Here is a 19,222-nt window from a genome sequence, read left to right as displayed (position 1 = left end):
CCATTAAATCAGTGACTGAAGCACTGGCTCCATATTACAAGATCAGAGACAAGCTCAAAGTCATGGATAACTACATCCTCAGATGCTCAAGACTCATTGCACCACTCTCCCTACGGCCGAGGGTAATTGCCCTTCCATGCAAGAGTCACCAGGGGATTGTCCACACAAAGCACCACCTGCAAGACCTTTACTGGTAGCCAATAATTGACTCACAAGTTCAGTCTTGCATAGCTTCATCAATATTCTGCCAGTCTAATGATAAAACAGCCTGTACTCACCCCGCTCCTCTGCAACCTGTCCCACTGCCTGATGGGCCATGGAAGAAACCTTGATATTGTTGGACCCTTTGACAGAGACCACTGAGGACATTGTACACTTCCTGACATCTGTGTTCAGTCGTCATGGTAACCCAGAGAACATTGTCATAGACAACTGTCCATAGCTCATTTCTGCAGCTTTTGCCTCATTCCTGCACAACTGAAGTATATTTCATAGTACAACATCTGTTTACTATCCAATTGCTAATTGATCTATTGAGGGATTTTATTGTGTCCTCAGACACAAGTTTATTTTGTAAATTATGATCCTATGTAGAGTAAAATAGATGATAAAGGAGGGGTATGCTTTAGGGCATGGCTACCCTGTGATTGACAAGTTGCAACCTAGACGGTGTGTGAGGTGCTGTATTTGGAATTTGGGGAGGTCCTCAACAGCTCCAGGCTCTCCTCCAAATATGGTCACTTCTCATCACTTCTGGCTCCAAAAAACCAAGATGACAACAGTCAAAATGCTTAACGGGAGTCCACATAGTGATGTCATAGTGGCTACATCCCTTTTTATGAATACAGTCTATGGCACAGAGCCAGTGGCTCAGGTGCTCTCATTTATACCTTTTTTGTTATGTTGTCTTTATCTTGTTAGATTGTTTATATCTTGTTTTCTATTACTGCTGATCTCTTGAGAGTTACCAAACATAATTTTATTGTATGACTACATTGACACATAAAGTGTCTTCTTCATCTTCTTTAAAGCAGGTACTAGTTGAGACACTGTGTATAGAGATAAAGAGAGTCAAGATGGCAAATACTGAATGTACAATACTACCCCGCTGTTGAGAACTATATTTTCCTTTACTGTTAGCCTGTTGAAGTAGACAGCACTTGTTAAAAACTCCAGAGTCATTTTTTCATGAGCTCACCTTTTTAAAGACCTTTTTTGTTTGTTTTATGAAAATCAGAGTCCCAGAATGTCCACATATCTTTTCTTTTGTCTTTGTGTCTTTTTTCTTGGAGCTTTATTTTATTTAAATAGGAATGTGTGCAATAAATGAAAAAGACAAAACTAATGATGAATTAATCCTACGTACAGTAGGCCTAAGTGATGCCTGATAAACTGTATTACCATAGATGTCCATTATTTACTAAAAGCCATTCAGTGAGCCATGCTGTTGCACCCGGTTACGTGTTCCTGTGTTATGATGAACATGTGCACTGTAGTTTATTTTGAGCCAGTCCCACTAGCAGACCAAATCCACAGTCAAAATTGTCACTGACAAAAACATTATTTACCACTGTGTGAGCAACATTAACTAAAAGTACAATGCCCCAGATGTTTTAGGAACTTATTTATTATGAAATTCATTTAAAATGCATTTTAAAGATTCATGATTTCAGTGCTACAGACAGGGTAGGAAAGTTAGACAGCATTGAGAGACTGACTAATGCATTGTTGATTTTGGTCTTTTCATGCGATGTGTAAACAAAAATATAGAACATCGCCACCATTATAATATGTTTGTAAATTATATCAAATTTGTTAAATAAATTATGATGGATTCAAGTACACTTTCTGGCTCCTGTGCTTTAAACTTTAAATTTGTACATTTCAACTGGTGTATACTAAGGCCTTCATGATGAGCATAGTTTGAAACATTAAGAAAAATCATCAGAGTTTCATTAAACTGACTGGTGAGTTTTGGTGTTTCTAAAGAACTTAACTTAAATTCAGGAAAACTATGAACAAATCTTTCTCTTTTTGTTCATGTTACCTAAACTTTACTTCGTTAAAATTGGAAGACAGACAATAAATAATGGGTTGACATAATCTCAGCAGTAAAGCTCATTCAATATTTACAACTTCTACATTCTACATTAAAATTATTTTAAAACTGTGGTAAATGTAGATAGTCAAATAAACCTTTCAGCTACTGTACTTAAAACGACATTTGCTCCTCCCTCCTCTTGTGCTCACACACACACTTACACTAACAAAATGTAACCTACCATCCGAGACAGATGGTCTGGCATATGTTCCTCTACCCGAATGCCTCTTTGGACGCAACACACATACACACACACACACAAACAAAACCTAAAGCTTGGAGACCTGGTGTTACTCAGCATCCCAGTAAGACCATAATAAGAATGAGTGTGGCATTGTAAGGATTAACATAGTGGCATTGTGGAGATACAGATGGGGCCTCAGCGTGTCTCTAATGAATGTGGTGTGTGGAGCCAGTAGATCTGTCTGCTGTATGTGCAGAGGTTTATACGTTGCAGCTCTGAGGGTGTGACATGGTTAGTTCTGAATCCCGTAGCTCCCAGCAAGCATGCTCCCTGTGACTTTTTTTATAGTCCAGAGGGGGCTAGGAGCCAAGAGGTGACACATAGCAGCAATGAGGAGAGGGCAAGATTGTAAATAACTGATGGAAAAAGATAGCACAGATCCATAGAGTTTTTTTCTAGGATGAAGAGGAGGAAGAGATGACGTTTCAGTGAATTGCTTGCTCCGAGAGTTTCTGTACATCCCCGTTCATCAGTGGACAGTCAGGAAGGGGAGAGGAGAGCAGCAACTACAGTAGTCCAGTCTGGAGATGGAAAGTGATGAGTGGTAGCACAGAAATAGACAGCAGCCAGAAGGATAGGCCCGACCATTTGCGCTCGCCAGATGATCGCGTTCCCCCAAAGTAAGCCACCTGGGCTGCAGAGAACGGCAAAACAGAGGGCAGGAAAAAATTAGCCAACAGCTTTGTCTTTACTGCTGAAATAGAGCTCATTCACATGGGGGAGTAAGTCATGCAAGACAGTGGGGGGTGCAGAGAGGGGACATGGTCAGAGGAATGTTAGCACCTCTAAGCCTTTACTCAAAACCAGAGTAATTAAGGCAGCTTACGGCATCTCGTTCTCTGGCAGTGCTTCCTTTGTTCTCCTGATCTTGGTAATCCAGCTAAGTCTACCCTGACTCTGCCAAGACCACTCACCCACACAGGCTGACCCATCATTGTTGGGCTCAAAGCCCTGGTTGCATCTCCTCTTGGCACGGCACTTATAGCTGCCATAGGTGTTGGTGCAGATGGGACGGTCAGAGGGGCACACAGAGGGAAACTGGGTACATTCATTTTCATCTGAAGGACAGGTAGGGAGAAGAGAAAGGGAAAAGGCACTTTTCTTAAGGATTTTGAAACAAGGAGACAAAAATAAAGTTGACAACAGATAAATCTTCTCCACTTACCAGTGCAGCGGCCATTTTCATTTAGGGTGAACCCATGACCACACTGCAAGACACAAAAGTCTTTAAAGACACTGTGTGATTATACAGATGGGTGACAAATGAAAGGAAGAATCTGATGTATATGCAGAGAAACAAAGTGAATCCATGTCGGTTGTAAGAACCAATACAAAATTATTCTGAGTGATCACCTTATTCTGTGATGAAATGTTTCTAACCTTCTAGTCTTTTCCAGGATGATCGGTGAATGCTTTGAGTATGAAACTGGTGTAAATCGTATGCTGTCACCTCCACAGCCACCAGATCTCAAACCAGCTGCTACCTTCAGAGGACTTTTTACTGATATATTAGAGAGTGTGTCCCACTTCTATCATTAAAACACAAAATGACGGGATATCTTTTGGAAGAATTCTTCTTGTACATTTCAAGACATTTGCAGAATCATTGCCCAGGAGCACTGAAGCTATTCTTTAACATCTTTGTTGATTATGATAAATGTTGCAGTTTGTTTTCAATTCCTGCACATAGTGGTATATTTCCGACAGAGCATAAGAATCTTTTGGTTGAAATGAACTTAGCATCACTGTGAAACACAGCTGTACCTCTATTTCCACTGTGGGAGTGACTTCCTCCTCGTCTCTTGGATAATGGATCTCCAGCACAGAGTTGATCTCTGACGGCTCCAAGGGTCGGGCAACTGAGCGACCGTCTGGCCAGTATACCTCGACATTGGTAGCTACATCCTTACCTGGTCAGACATGAGCACAGACACAGCACACTCAGAAAAGCATTCATATGTCTGATTAGTGATTCTTGAAGGCTCACACAGTGAAGCTTTCTACTTCCTCTCTTTTTCACTGATACACACACAGTGAGAGACACACAGAGTAACGCACAACTTAAAGTCCAGCAGCACATAATACATTAAATAAATGGTTTATAGCACACTATAATATGAATGGAAGCAGATAAGGATATTGTGTTTATTAATCTACAGTATTTGCCACCTAACATCCCCTATCATCCTGTTTTGCTCCCGCATGACACCCTGTCATTTAGTGATGGGGACACGTCTGCCAGGATAGTGAAGTGTGGAGATCTGCTCTGTAGCCACAAAGGTGTGGAAAGTTTGCTTTTAGAGTGTGTTTTGAGTAATCAGGCATTATAATGGAGGGCCTCCAGGGGAGATATGTGCTTGGACAGTCTGATAAAGACCAGGCTCAGGGAGCAGCAGTGGGTGGGCTACCAGACCTGGATGGCCGGCATCTGACTGTCCTGGGGGGGCAGTCAGAGACAGGGAGCCAGTTCCTCACAAACCAGGCCGGCTTCCAGCAGCACCTGTCCCCCAGCTCTCCCCTTTTGTCCACCAGCTCCCTTCCACAGATAACTTACGCTCCCGTGGGTGCCCAATCAGGCTGTTAGTATTAATAAATAAAATTATAATGCTTTCCACATGGAGCTTGTATTTTCTTTCTCACTGCTACTCTTAGTACTGCTCATTCTGTCCATTTCTCTTTCTGTCTGTCTGTGTCTTTCTACCCTCTACCCTGCTGCAGCAGAGAGAAATGCTAAAACAACTGGTTGATTCATTTATTAATTGATCAACAACAACTAAATCAACAACAGTTTTTCAATTAATTGTTTAAATTATCAAGCAGAAATCTCAAACATTCACTAGTTGCTTCTCTGTTTTACATCGTACCTTTGAATGTTTTACTACTGATGGGATAAAACCTCTCCTTGAGCCATTCAAAAAATGATGTTGAGCAGTTTTCATTATCTTTTGACAGTTTGCCAGTTAATCATAAACAATAATCAGCAGATTAATCAATAAAGATAATAAGTCTAAAAATGAGTCTTGCAGCCCTGGCAGAGAGCACATGTGGTTGGAGAGACAACCCACAACTCCGAAGCTATGCTCCTAAGTAATTATGTTTGATACCTGTAACAGTTACTCCATCTGTTAAGAAAGACTTACCGAGGCCAAAGTGTGCGACAGGCTCCATCTCACACAGGTACCCGGAGCCGCCATCAATGATACGTGTGTGTGGACCGGTCTTTTTGGTGTACACCACCACTTTCGCTCCTCTGGCAAAAGCACCAAACTTGGTTCGGGGAATCACACGCAGCCATGAGTTAGTGGTGCCCTAAGACACAGGCCGAGTGAGAAAAGGAGGGTTTGAGTTAAGATTGTAACACTTAGCCTACTGAGTGTCTGACTGAGTCTTTCCAAATTAGTCTCAGGAACACTCACCAGGTTGACTTTGTAGACAGAGAGCGGCTGTGCTGCACTTTCACCATGAGACACCAGCAGTTCCAGACGCCCATCACCATCAAAGTCTGTGGCTACAGCTCCTGAAGATCCATCACAGTAATGATGCAACTAAACACTTCAGGAAACAGCCTACATTACATTAATTATATTCATGCAGGGAAATGTGGACATAATGTTTCAACAGTCAGACCTAATTATGTGGAACAAGTCTTTTTCTTGTTATGACGCATATTGAGAAACTCAAATATAGTGGCGCTCTGCTGCCACCCAATGGGAGCATGTAGAATAGCAGGTTGATTTCAGGCTGGTTGGTAGTCTTGTTGGATCATTCATGCTTATTCGTGTTCTTCCAAACTCACCGGTTCCACGTCCCTCTGGCTCTGACGCCTCTCCAATGTTGAGTTCTTCTATCTGGGGGTCTCCTTGCTCTCTCCTACTTACCCTGCCAGAGCAACAACAAAACAGTTACTCAGTACATCTCCATAAAACTTTTAATACCAGAGTCACTATAAGTATATAGAATTGCAATTTACAACACATTCAGAATACTATAACATTTTTTTCAATTAGATAACTCAAATAGCCTGTACACCCAAAACCTGAACAAACTGTACACACATGCACACAGAAATATATAATACTTTTGATTTTTAATTAAGTTTTTACTTTTTCAATTTTCTTAATTTATTTAGGGCTTTATTATCATTGAGTCTTTCTGTATTTTAAATGTCCATCATCATTTCTTCAAATGTCTTGTTTTGTATGGTCAACAGTCCAGTACCCACAGATATTTAGTTTACTATCATGTATGACACAAACGTTTAAATTCTAACATTGGAAAATCTGCAATAAGCAAATGTTGTGCACTTATGCCTTAAAATTGACTGAAATGTATTTGATTATCAAAACAATTGCAGATTAAATTTCTGTCCACTGACTAATCAAGCAATCAGCAAATTGTTGCAGCTGTAATTATATTTACTCATCGATTTTTATTATAATTTTTATGTTTTCTCTAGTCTCTCTGTTAAGTACTTTGATCCACATTTGTTGTTTTTGATTACGCTCTATACAAATTAAAATGATGTACAGAAATAGAAAACAATAATTTTTCACCATTTATGCTTTTTGCTTTTCTGATATTGCACCCAGATAGACACTATTTAGAAATAATCATATATTGTATAATATAACAGTGACCACCATACCTGTAGTAACAAAGCATTTCAATATCAAAATTTCCTTAACTATTAATTTTATCTTCCAGTGCACTAATGTGCTGATCTTAGCTGTTAAACCTCTCAACTCAGCTAAATATTGATTAGTCATATTGAATTAATTAGCTCTGGCACAATAGTTTGAGCTTGTATTTTCGGTGCCAAAGAGCAGAGTTAAATTAGCTGATTCATCTTCATACCAGTTAAAGGCAGAGCCATGGGGTGCAGAGCAGTGACCCCTATCAGACTATCATTGTGACCAGAAAAATCTTCCCCAGTAACCCATCACGTAGGAATATTCACATCCAGGAAATCTCTGGGGCCAAAACTGATTATTGATATTCAGTATGAATTGACCCACCAGTTCATGGCAACATTCATCATGACTTCTGCATCCTGTTCAGAAAAATACGCCAGATCAGATTTTTATTCAGTAAGGATGGGTTTATTCTACTATTAAGTTCAAACAATTGATATGTATCATGTATTGCATTTTAAGAGCTGAGTTCATTAATATTATCTAGAGAGGAAGCCAAACCGTGCGCCAAAAAGAGACCTAATACTGTCTTAATGAAAGATTCATTCATGTGTGGAGGAGGAGGCGGGATGCCAGACTCGATAAGTATCCTTCACTGGGAATTTAAAATTCTTCTCAGCTTCCAAGCTCAGTTTCAGAATATTAAATCATGGCACATGAGTAGTCCATTCAGCTCATCTTCAACGTGCTGTTAAAACTTACTATCACACTTGTACAAAATGTGTGTATGTATGTCTGAGTGAGTGACTACCTGAACAGTCTGTTGGCGGAGGGGCCCCTGTATGCGATATTATTGAAGAAGACCTCCAACTCATTGTCGTTGTCAAAATCTGCAGCAATGACTGTTCGAACTGGGGATGGCATGGAAAACTTCTGAGATGCAATGTCCTGAGGAAAAAAGAAAACACAATAGCGCATCAGTGAGAAACACACAAACTACACACATGAACAGAAGCTCTTCTTTTTATGAAGAAAAAAATATTTGAAATGCCCTTTTCTGAAGCAATTATGACAAATTATTATGACAAATTCTTATCACAGAATTGATAAGAATTAAGCATACTGTCATTACTCTTTATAGTCATGACAACGTTGACATTTGCCTTTCTAAAAACTTGCTTTGTTTTTAATGGGAAAGTTTTTTTCTGGTCTGTTCGTCACTGAGCTTCAATGGGTAGTCAGGGTGGTTAAAGGCTTTGCTCAAGAGCACCACATTGGTAAACTTTACAATGGCAATGTCATGTTTAGAATAATATACTTTATAGATATAATGGAGGAACATAAGGACAATATATACAAAGCCTCAAATATTGTAAAAGTCAAAATGTTGATGTTTTTAACGTTAACTTTTCTAGAACCTGTTTGTATTTCAGCTTGTTGGCTGCATCCTGTAATGTGTAAACTGACTGAACAGGTAGTGCGAACTCAGCCAGATCCCACAAACACTATTCCATAACCTGAAGGTCACTAGTTCAATCTCCACAACAGATTACATATCTATCAATAATCAGTGTCCAGTCCTTGAGTCAGACCCTGATCTGTCACCTACTCACTCCCCCAATGTATGTGGCTCTGGATAAGCGTTTCATCTAAAGCCCAAATATAAGAACAAAAGCCTTTTTACATCCTCTGGCATCAGAAAAATAGACTGCAGCTCTCCTAACCCCCCCAAAAAAAGTCTCCTCAGCAGAGGAGTTTTAGCACAAGAAAGTAACGGATCTCTCCCCGCTTCAGTGACACAGTGATAAGTCGGGAAAGAGTTATAGAGCAGCCCTTCACTCCCTCCAGTATTTACTCCCTGTTTTAATTATAAGGCTCATAAAGCCGCAGGGGGGAGGGGGCTGCCCACAGTGACCTTCTGCTTCTCAGGTGAAGGAGAGGGGATGGCCAACTGAGGCCATGAGGGAGGGATTTTCACTCACTACGTCATTAGGTGGATGGATAGATGTACCATACGGTGAAAGAAGGTGAAACAAAATCAAATACGAAGCACAAAAACATTTTGCAGAGAATAAGGGGAGAGTGTTTGAGGAAAAGCATATTTAGTACATGGCTTGATATCTCAAAATGGAATAACTATTCACAACTTTAGTAGCATTTAACATAACTAGCAGTATTACAAAATATAAAATGTATAATACATTTTAATTAATCCTGGCAGTTATTACTACAAGGATTAAACATTTTAAAAAGTTTAGTAAATACTATAAATGATAGCGTAAATATTTGTTTTTTTAAGTGTGTATTTGAAATTTGTACTTTATTTGTATTTTTATGACATAAATCTGATTGGTTGGAATAATGACATGAACAGGTTGTTATTATAATGAATACTTCTTCTAAACTTCTCCACTTGTATCCTTATATTAATTTATTACAAAAAGACTCAAGCTCTTTCTGTTTAAATAGTGTGTGTGTGTGTGTGTGCGTGTGTGCGTGTGTGCCTGTGTGCCTGTGAGCCTGTGTGCGTGCGTGCGTGCGTGCGTGCGTGCGTGCGTGCGTGCGTGCGTGCGTGCGTGCGTGCGTGCGTGCGTGCGTTCGTGCGTTCGTGCGTTCGTGCTTGCGTGTGTGTGATAAACCTATGGCAGAGAAAACCTCGGACATAGATTTTAATTAAAGGACAAACAGGCCTAATCGGCACTTTCCACTACCCAGGCAAGCTGCTGTTTCAGCCCAATTTAATTAGCAGTTTACTGAAGTGATACAACAGCTTCATTATGCATGCCAAAGGTCAACATGGATAGTAGGAGTGTCAGCTTGTGTGGGAGAAAGGGGTCTTAAATGTGTTGTGGGCTTGTGATTTAACAATCTTGGTTTAAAAAGAAACATCAGAGAGCTAATTCAATTTGTCTTCTGTGTGTCTGCGTGTGCGTGTGTGCGTGCGTGCCTGTGTTCGTGTGATGCTGATGGAACTGTCTCTGAGCTAAGCATCACACATTAACCCCTTATTTGACCCCAATAAATATGTCTCTTGTGACGTTTATCTCTTTGGTAAAGGATGCGGTCACAGGTGCTGACAGATAGATCACTGAGAGGGAAACCTCTGCAGATTTACACACAACAAAGCCTGTTTCTGTCCCTGCCACTGTTTACCATACTACACAAAATTGTGCAAACCGCTTGCTGGTCCCACAGCAGCTGTCTATATTATCTTTGAGTAAATCAACCACTGCACCGTCTTTAAATTCAACCCAATCCCAAATTGAGTCAGTGCTAATCCACTAGCCCTCCATTAGCATTGATAACCCTGTGATTCACAGTGTTCTAAGTGAGATTTGCTGTTATTGTGCTGCTTGTTCATTAGACATTGATTCTGGTCAGAAGTGGAAGAATAGAGAAGCACGTTTGTCTCAAACTCTCCTACTGTACATCAGTGGGTTTACCTGATAATGTGATGGAGGAATCATTAGTCTAAAAGACTGTACTTTATCAATCAATGCTAGTTTTACAGATCTACCTTTAAACACTTTTAACACAAGAAATATGCCATACCTAAATTGTTGACTGACATCTGCATGGCTAAATACCACAAGAAATAGGTGACAAAATTGTTTGTTTTTTTAAATTTGGTTGAACAGACCATCTAGTAGCTCAGTATGCGTCAAACAAAGTGCTCTTCAAATCATTAACAGTGTCTGAAACCCCCTTTCCAATGGAATTAGGGTGGAATTTATGTGACATTCCACAGCAGAAAATCCCAGTCACACCCACCTCACACAGCTGTTGGCCATGTGTGTGTAAGCATGAAAGATGGCAGTGTTAAAACTTTTTTCTTAAGCTTTAATTTTTTGCTTTATTAACTGCTTCTGTCACTTTCCATGACTAAAGACAAGTCATGGATGCCTTGGAGAGCAGTCATTCAGATCATACATTTTTTCCTTTAGATGTGGACAGAAAACACATCCTATAAATGAAGCATATTAAGACATTAAACCGGATATTGTTACAAGACGTTTACGCGATAACTGTTGGCATGTAGTATTGCTAACAAGACCTAGGAAGCACCTCCAGACTGACCCACCTTGAACTTCTGCTTACGGTTGGTCAGCTGCATGTACAGACGATGAGGTCCATTCCAGTTGCCGTACACAATGTCTGTCTTGCCGTCCCGGTTGAAGTCTGCAAGAGCCACACCTCTGCCATGCTGCATGGAGTCCTCCACTCCTAAAATGAAATGTTAATGTAGTTTTGTATACAATAGAGCCTCATATGTGTTGTTGTTACACAAGATTCACATGATTATGTCCAGAATTAACTGATCTATAAAGCTATGATCAGTTAAATCCTGTATCTTCTTGTTACCAGCCTGCTGTGCCACATCAGTGAAGGTTCCATCTCCATTGTTCCTGAAGAGGAAGTTGGGACCATACTCGTTGTCGCAGAAAACATCAGAAAAGGTTTGGCTTACAATCGGGCCCACCACGACACCTCGTCCCCCTGCACAAATGGAGAAAGCGGGAGGAACGAAAGTGAGTGATGAACCGAGACGAGAATCAGTAGTAAAAGAGAAAATTGGGGTGTTAAAAAGAGAGTGAACTGACAAATTTGGAAAGAGAAAATGAAGCAGGATAAAAGAAACAACAGGGAGAACACAAGGAGAAAAATCAGGGTCCATAACAAAAGTGAATGGCAAGAGATCATTTTCCACTTTCCAGGCCATTTCCTCTGAGCAGAGCAGGTATTTCTGCTGACACAGACACTGACTCTGATGGTCTGCACACACACACACACACACACACACACACTGACCTGAACACAAACACATAAACGCAAAGGCACAAAACGTACTGAGTCTTTTGCATTAACCGAAAGCTAACAGCAATTTTCACCTTATGAAAAGATATTTCTGCCTTTTCAATACACACTCAAGATCACTGCAGGATTTTCCAATGATATTCGATAAAGTGAAGTGCCTCAAGTGTCTTATCAAAGACCAGCAGAGTCTAATTATGGAGTTGAAAGGGCTTTGATTGCCCTTCCAGTATGCAGAATCAGTGCTGTGAGTCAGGACTGGCTCATGATTTACTGGCCCGCTCCATCAGCCCAGACAAATATCACTCGCCCCCAACGGCCATAAACCTATAATGTCTCTCCAGAGATGTGTAACCATTAGATATACAACTTTACTGACTGTCCCTCTGCCCTGATTAACGGCGGTTTGATGACAAAGCCATCTCCTGTATATCATTAACAGCAATTCTGGCCCTGGCTCATGCTGCTCCCCTGGTGGATCAGATGACATCCTGCATGTTGAAGGATGATGAAGATTGATGTTGCTACACTCAAACACAAAGTCATCATCACCCATTAACCAAAACTTACTTGGACAACATGTAGGATGTTTCAATGGCTGGTTACAATAAAGCATCATAGATGCAGCCTCTTTTTTTATTTACTCATGATAGTCTCTCTTATCAAAGGCATAAATCATGGTGAAATTGCTCATTTTGTCATTTACTGTGCTTCTTCTTCAGTACCAAAGCAGGTATCTGTCACATTTTTCTTCTATGTAGATGTAAAAAAAAAAAATAATAATAATTGAGTGAGGGAAGAGCACTGGGGCATGTTGACAAATTCCAGGGCTATTTTTTGAAGTTAAAAAAGAAAATCAATTTCAAGGTCATCTATTCAGTTTCAAAAGCATTTAAATGGCAATTTCAGTCAGGATCTTCATTACAGAAATTGCAGCACAGCAGCTTAAAAAAACAATAAAAACCTGTAAAATATAAGACAGTAAAAAGCATTAAAAGGATGAATACTAAGACACAAAATAAATTACAGTAAAAGATCAATGTGACAAAACAGCAATGAGTAAGCATAACTTTAGGTACAAAACAGTGTGGGGTTTATGTGAATTGAATGGAGGGGAAAATGTACAACTCCTTAAAAAGAGGATGGTGTGGATTGAAGGTAAAAAATTTTGTGTTCTTTCTCAACTAAAACAGGCTGCTCACCAATAATGAACCATACTAGGCTGTGATAGATGCCATCTCTGGACTGTTGAGCTGGTCTGATGTATGCGTGCGTTGCCCTTCCTCTTCTATTCACTGTGACTTTGACTGAAGTAAACAGCTGACAGAGCCAAAAGAGCCTACTAACACTCTCTTTCTTCTCTCACGCGAACACTCATTGCATTCTACTTCTTTCTCTCGTTTTCTCTATTTTTTTCTTGCCTGGCACCACTCCAACTCTCTCTTACTCACCTCCCGTCTCTCTTACCCTCTCCCTCTACTAGAGTCCTATATTTCAGGATCTATGGGTACAACAAGCACATGCTCCCCTACAGATGTCTGTGTAAATCAGACTGAGGGACCAGGAGTGCTCGGTGATCATAAAGCCATGGTCTGCATCACACACACACACACACACACACACACACACACACACACACACACACACACACAAAAAGCTGCTCACACCTACCCGTGAACTTGTTGACTCCGGCCTGCTCTGCCACGTTGGAGAGGGCAATTACGCCTTGTGAAAGGTCGCTTGCAGCCTCATCCATTTCTATGAGTGCATGGTCACCCACGTTGCCGCTGGCATAGTTAGCTATGTAGATAGCATAACGGCCTGTACCCTGGAGAAACAATTACATTTGTTAATACAATTTATTAAAGCAAAGCCACAAGAACCCAGAAACAACACTTGTAGCTACACGTGGGATGATAAAACATTTCATGATTTACAAAAAACTTTCAAATAATCTATTCAACAAAATTACAAAAAAGCACTTTCTCACTGAGATAGTGATATTTGGACATGTCTAACCCATTTTCTGAGATATTTGTTCTGCCACCACCCCAATGCAATGGAGGACAAGCTATAATGTACAATGAAAATTTAATTTGTGGTGTTCACAAAAATTGAAAAAATAGTATTTAAAGAATTCAGCAACAACATTTCTGTCTGTATAATCCACAGACCTCGGTGTCAACATTTTTCATTTGAACTATTTTCTACCAAAGAAATAGTTCCCACGAAAACTGTGTAAATATATTTACACAGTTTTCCTATAGGTTACATTGTTTCAGGAAAAACAGTTGCTGGATTTTTTTTTCTATGTAATTCTTCCAGTGTTGTTAGCACCATAAACCAAATTATATTCAGCTCCATCTTATTGGAGTGCAGGCAGAAATCTCAGAAAGAGATATATCAAAACATGGACACATAAGACCAAAATGATTTACATGGTTTCATACAACCGAGATGTTTTTATCATTTAGGTGAATTGACCCGTTAAAGGATTATTCTGGTGATTGGACAATTATGCTCCTACTAAAAGATTTAAAAATGTGTATTCTTTCATTTTTAAAGGATAAATAGATACCTAAAACAGCTTGGAACTGTAGTAGATGTTACTTTAACACAAGTAAACAGTGTATTTGTTGGAGACTATTTTCAGCTGCGAATTTGGTGCATCAGTGAGTATTTTACGCTTCAGGACAATGTGTTTGGGATTGGCTCAGTGTAAACTGTGTTCATCGTAATGAAGGAACTTGTCACCTAGTGCAGCTGTGATGCTTATTTATGTGTCAGTAATAAGTGTTTGGAAAACAATAAAGCTATATCATACTTTCACCTTTTCCTAATCAAACATTCTCTTTCTCCTTTATCTCCCCTTACCCTCTTTCCTACCCTTTACCCCCTCTTCCCCAACCTCTCCCCCTACTCCTTCTTCTCCTCCCTTTGGAGATTAATTTCACACTCCATTATCAGTCAGAGTCCCTGCAGACACAAACTCACAGACAGAACCACACTAATAGACTACACACTTGATTTCAATGAGCTCTCCCACCAGGCCTAACATACTTCAATCAATACCAACACATGCACATATGCAAAAGGCACACACATACACATCAATTCACCATTTGTGTTCACCTTACTATATTTATACAAGACATGAAAAGTAAATGAGACTGGTTGATGTAAATGTCATCAAGCATCGCGTTATGGCCCGCTGAGGTGGGAGGAGTGGGTTGCATGCGCACACACACACACACACACACACACACACACACACACACACACACACACACACACACACACACACACACACATACACACAATCAGTACTTGACAAAATGAGACTGAGTTACAGCAAAAAAAGAACTGAAGGCCACTGGCAGTTACTTAACAAACTTAAAAGTCAACGATTTTTCAATAAGTCTTCACCCGAGGCTAATTTCTGTCAGTGGAATTGGCATTGCGAGTAGTGTGACGCGCATGCCTGCAAAGTGCATGTTTGATGCAGGGATATGTAACTGCATGCCCTTTATGTTAACTATCATTTCAATTAGTCTTTAAGCCCTCTGAAATTTTTTCTGAAATACTCTGGCTGCCTGCCAGTGCAAAGAGGACCCATCCATCACTTCAATGTGAGACCTCTCAATATGTCACCTTCATCAGTTTGTGTAAGACTTATGAGGGGACGTCACTTTCAAGGAGAATAGGAGAATCTGTTGGATGACTAATTATCCCTCTTATAAGGCGATAACACTTTATTTATAAGTTAAAAAAAACATTAGTTAGGTCACAGATTACACAACATGCTGATCCAGTTTTGGTTTGGACTCTGCTGTTGCTCCACATCTGTTCCAATAAAATGTGTTCAGGAGAATGAAAATGTATTCACCTTCTCTGCTGGAGCTACCATGGAAGAACACACATCAGGGTTTTGGCTTGCTCTAAATGCATTATGCCATTAAAAGTAGATATCTTTCCAATCGGTTTGGCAGCTACACAACCTATCAGTGCTCACTGAGATGGGACTGTGGTTTTAGAAAAAAGATCCATTGTAAATCCCTACCGTCCTCTCCCTACTATTATTATGCTTCACTACTATTATCCGGTACCAAGATTGGACGTGAGAACAGCACACGTGCATGTGAGATAAGAGACAAAGAAGGAGTGCGGGTGAATCAGTCAGAAAAAAAAAAAACGAGAGTAAAGTAGGCGGAAAAAGGGAAGAAAACAATGGAGAAGGGACTGAAAGACAAAGAGAGCAAATGCTACAGGCAGAAAAGCAGTATAGTGCAGTCATCACTCCTCCCCTCGTATGCTGTTCTATAAAACAAACGAGCCCTGGCTTCTGTAATTATACTGGTGCGATGGACAGAAGAGAGAAAATGGCACACCATTCCCCCAAATGAACTGTCATAGCACATGCTGAGAAGGGCGGTGTAGGCAGGGCATGAGTTATCACTGATAAACAAACAGAAGCACCCATGCATGTACACAGAAGACACTCTGGGGAGTTTGTGTTTGTGTGTGTATGATGTGGATCAACATATACTGTAGTGTACGTGTGCCTGTGTGTGGTACCTTTCTGTCCACACAGGCCACTGAGCGCCCAGCCATACGGTTGGCTACATCTCTGTGTTCGTTAATGTCATCATTGAGCAGATCTTCAAAGCGTCCATTACGGAACTTAAACAGCTTGTCAGAATATGTAGCACGACCTTGATGCAGAGAGAAGCAGAGTTCAGGAGAGGCAAAAATTGCGAGGAGAGAAGAGCGGCATTATGCAACACAATAACTGTGGGTGACAGGAAACAGTGAAGTACGCTGCTGCAGCTGAAAGTGAGAAATGTGATACTGGAGTTTTTTGTAAAAATGATAGAGGTGAGGTCTAGCAGTTTTGGAAGTGTGCGCCCTGTAGCGTTCAGATTGATTAATAGCAGCACAAAGCCTATCTGTTATCTGATGAAGATGAGATAAGCTAAATATCTGCATACAGACTCACTGACTCTCTGCGAGAAAAGAGGTGTAACCCCCTTGTGTGTGTGTGTGTGTGTGTGTGTGTTTGTGTGTGTGTGTGAGTGTGTGAGTGTGTGAGTGTGTGAGTGTGTGTCCAGCATATACTGTACCAGCAAAGGCATTATTGGTGTTAAGGACATAAATCTCCTCTCGGCCATCTCCGTCGATGTCACACGCTGTCACTCCGATGGCGTTGCCTTGACGGTCTCTCAGGGCGTAAAACGGGGAGCTACGGTTGTCAACAGCTATGTTGATGAGCCTCCTCCTTTGCTTGTCATACTTTAGCACCAGGTTTGGGCCGTTGTAGCTGTCAACGGTGAATAAACATCAAGCTGTTACCTCTCTATTGTATGAGACAGTTTGAAGCCTAGATTATGCAGTGCTATTCTTTGTTTACAAACTTTTTTTGCTTTACTAACCAGTGATGCTGCCTTAAAATCCCCAAAAATATTATATTGCTGTATTTGTTTATGAACTCACTCAAGATTGTTTTCTTCTCAGAATAGTGCAAAACAGGAGCAACAGCTTCATTTTTAGTACTAAAAATCATTTGAATATTGCAGATTTGGATATATAGTGCAAAACCTTTTGAAATACTAAACCATATGTGATTCTTTTTTTATAGTCAGAATAAAAAAGTGTGACTAAATAAAAGAGAAAATGCCACAAGCAGAACAAAAACTCAGGTCTATCAGCATCTCAGACAGTCCTCTCTAGTCTGTTAGTTAAACTGAACTGGCCATATTAATTATGAATGAAATCTCTGTTAAAATCTCAACAATAGCATAACAGGAATGCAAAATGTTTCTGCCATGCTTTACTTTAGAGCTGAAGGTCAACAACTTCAGTGTAATGTAAACTGAAACACTCCATAATAATATTTGATGCCCTCAAGTGCAGAATACCTGCTGAAAAGGATATCTTAGCGAAATTACATTTATGAAGCAGGGTCATTTACGTCCATCTATATTCTGTTAAGCATTGAAAAATTCATTGCTGCTTCATTGGATAGAGGCAGGCTTGCCAAGCTGTTCCCATCAATGGTGCTCTATCCAATCACATTCATTTTCATCAGCTGAGTGAGCCTCAGGCACCTTCACCATCTCTAGTCTTTTAGACTTTTGCCTTTGGAAGGAAAATGACAGTGCACTTTTTATTTTACCTTACGATTTAGAGTTAGATATTACTCATCAGTTAATTAATTATGTATAATGGAAAAATTAAACATTGCTTGTAACACAGAGGAGATCAAGGAAACAATGGGGATTGAGGAGCAATTCACAAAGCTGAAATGATTCTTGCTTTGCTTGACACAGTAGTATTTTTTACAGAACCTGCCTCCACCGTCTTTCCCTCCCTTTCTCACCCAGCAACAAACATCTCCAGGTCTCCGTCCCCGTCCACATCAGTGACTGCCACGCCGTAGTTGAGCTGGGTGGGGTTGTTGTCGTAGTCAGGAGGAAGGACGGTCCCGGTTATAGCTGAGAACATGGGCTCTGATCGCTGAGCCAAGGAGAACGCGGGCAGGAACAAAACCAACCACAACAACATCCTCACCTAAAGGGAAAAACACATCATTTGCAACAACAATACTGTATGGCATGCTATATGTTTCGTTTGCAACCTGTATCAGTACTACAAACTTGGCTTTTCTTTCTCAAATTTCAAAATTTACATGTGCAGCAAAAGTGCAGCAATGGTTTTAATGGGGGGGGGGGGGGAGTATAAACAATGCAATTGTACATCTGCAGAAAAGCACAGACTCTAACACACTGACAGTTTTACACACAACACCCACCATGAATTATTGCACACATTTGTCCCAGCACTTCAGGCAAACGAGAATCAAATAAAAACTATAAGTCACACATTTGCAAACTGTAACACATGCCTGTGTTGCTAATTCTCCAAATCCATTGCGAGCCAATCATCAGCAGGCCATTGGCAGAGCTTTCTACAATACTCAGATATAAAGATAAAGATATAGCACTGCAATCAGCAGCGTTCTGCAGGGTTAGATCTGAACAACCCATCACATGTAGACAGGCTGAGGAATTACAGGACAGAAAATCCATACATGGACCAAGGCATTAGCCAGAGGCCAAGTGAACACAGGGAGAAACCAATAGACTCGATACAACAGACCTGAGGCGCCGTTTCCTCAGGGACAGCGACCAACCCTAAATTGGAAAAGCTTTTTTGGATAAAAGGACCGTGTGATGTAGAAGCCTTCCTTTTAGTGGTCAGTAGATAAAAGGTGAACACAGAGGAATTGATCCAATCCACTTGTGAAGTGCAAGCAGGTAGAGGCAGGGTTTCTGATGCTTAAACTGAGAGAGGAGAGACAACTCTGAGAGAAAAAAGGAAAGAGGAAGGTCACCTCCTTAAGGCTGAAGTAAAACACTCAACAGCACTGCAAAACTT

The 19,222-nt window shown here is 40.4% G+C and overlaps 1 protein-coding gene across 1 annotated transcript; it reads right to left on the bottom strand.

Annotated features, from left to right (window-relative positions):
• Positions 1-2,851: 2,851 nt before the first annotated feature.
• On the bottom strand, positions 2,852-18,349 carry crtac1b (cartilage acidic protein 1b). Its single transcript, XM_062430605.1, has 14 exons — positions 18,165-18,349; positions 16,909-17,105; positions 16,364-16,500; positions 13,460-13,616; positions 11,339-11,473; positions 11,058-11,200; positions 7,788-7,924; positions 6,142-6,224; positions 5,762-5,862; positions 5,486-5,654; positions 4,110-4,255; positions 3,511-3,553; positions 3,260-3,403; positions 2,852-2,979 (listed from the first exon to the last, which is right to left on the bottom strand). Exons 1-14 carry the CDS (start codon positions 18,347-18,349, stop codon positions 2,852-2,854), a joined length of 1,905 nt encoding a protein of 634 aa, XP_062286589.1.
• Between the last annotated feature and the right edge of the window lie 873 nt (positions 18,350-19,222).

Source organism: Scomber scombrus, chromosome 12 (assembly GCF_963691925.1).
Source record: "Scomber scombrus chromosome 12, fScoSco1.1, whole genome shotgun sequence".
In the NCBI taxonomy this organism is placed as follows: domain Eukaryota; kingdom Metazoa; phylum Chordata; class Actinopteri; order Scombriformes; family Scombridae; genus Scomber; species Scomber scombrus.
This window is presented reverse-complemented; position numbering and strand designations above follow the sequence as displayed.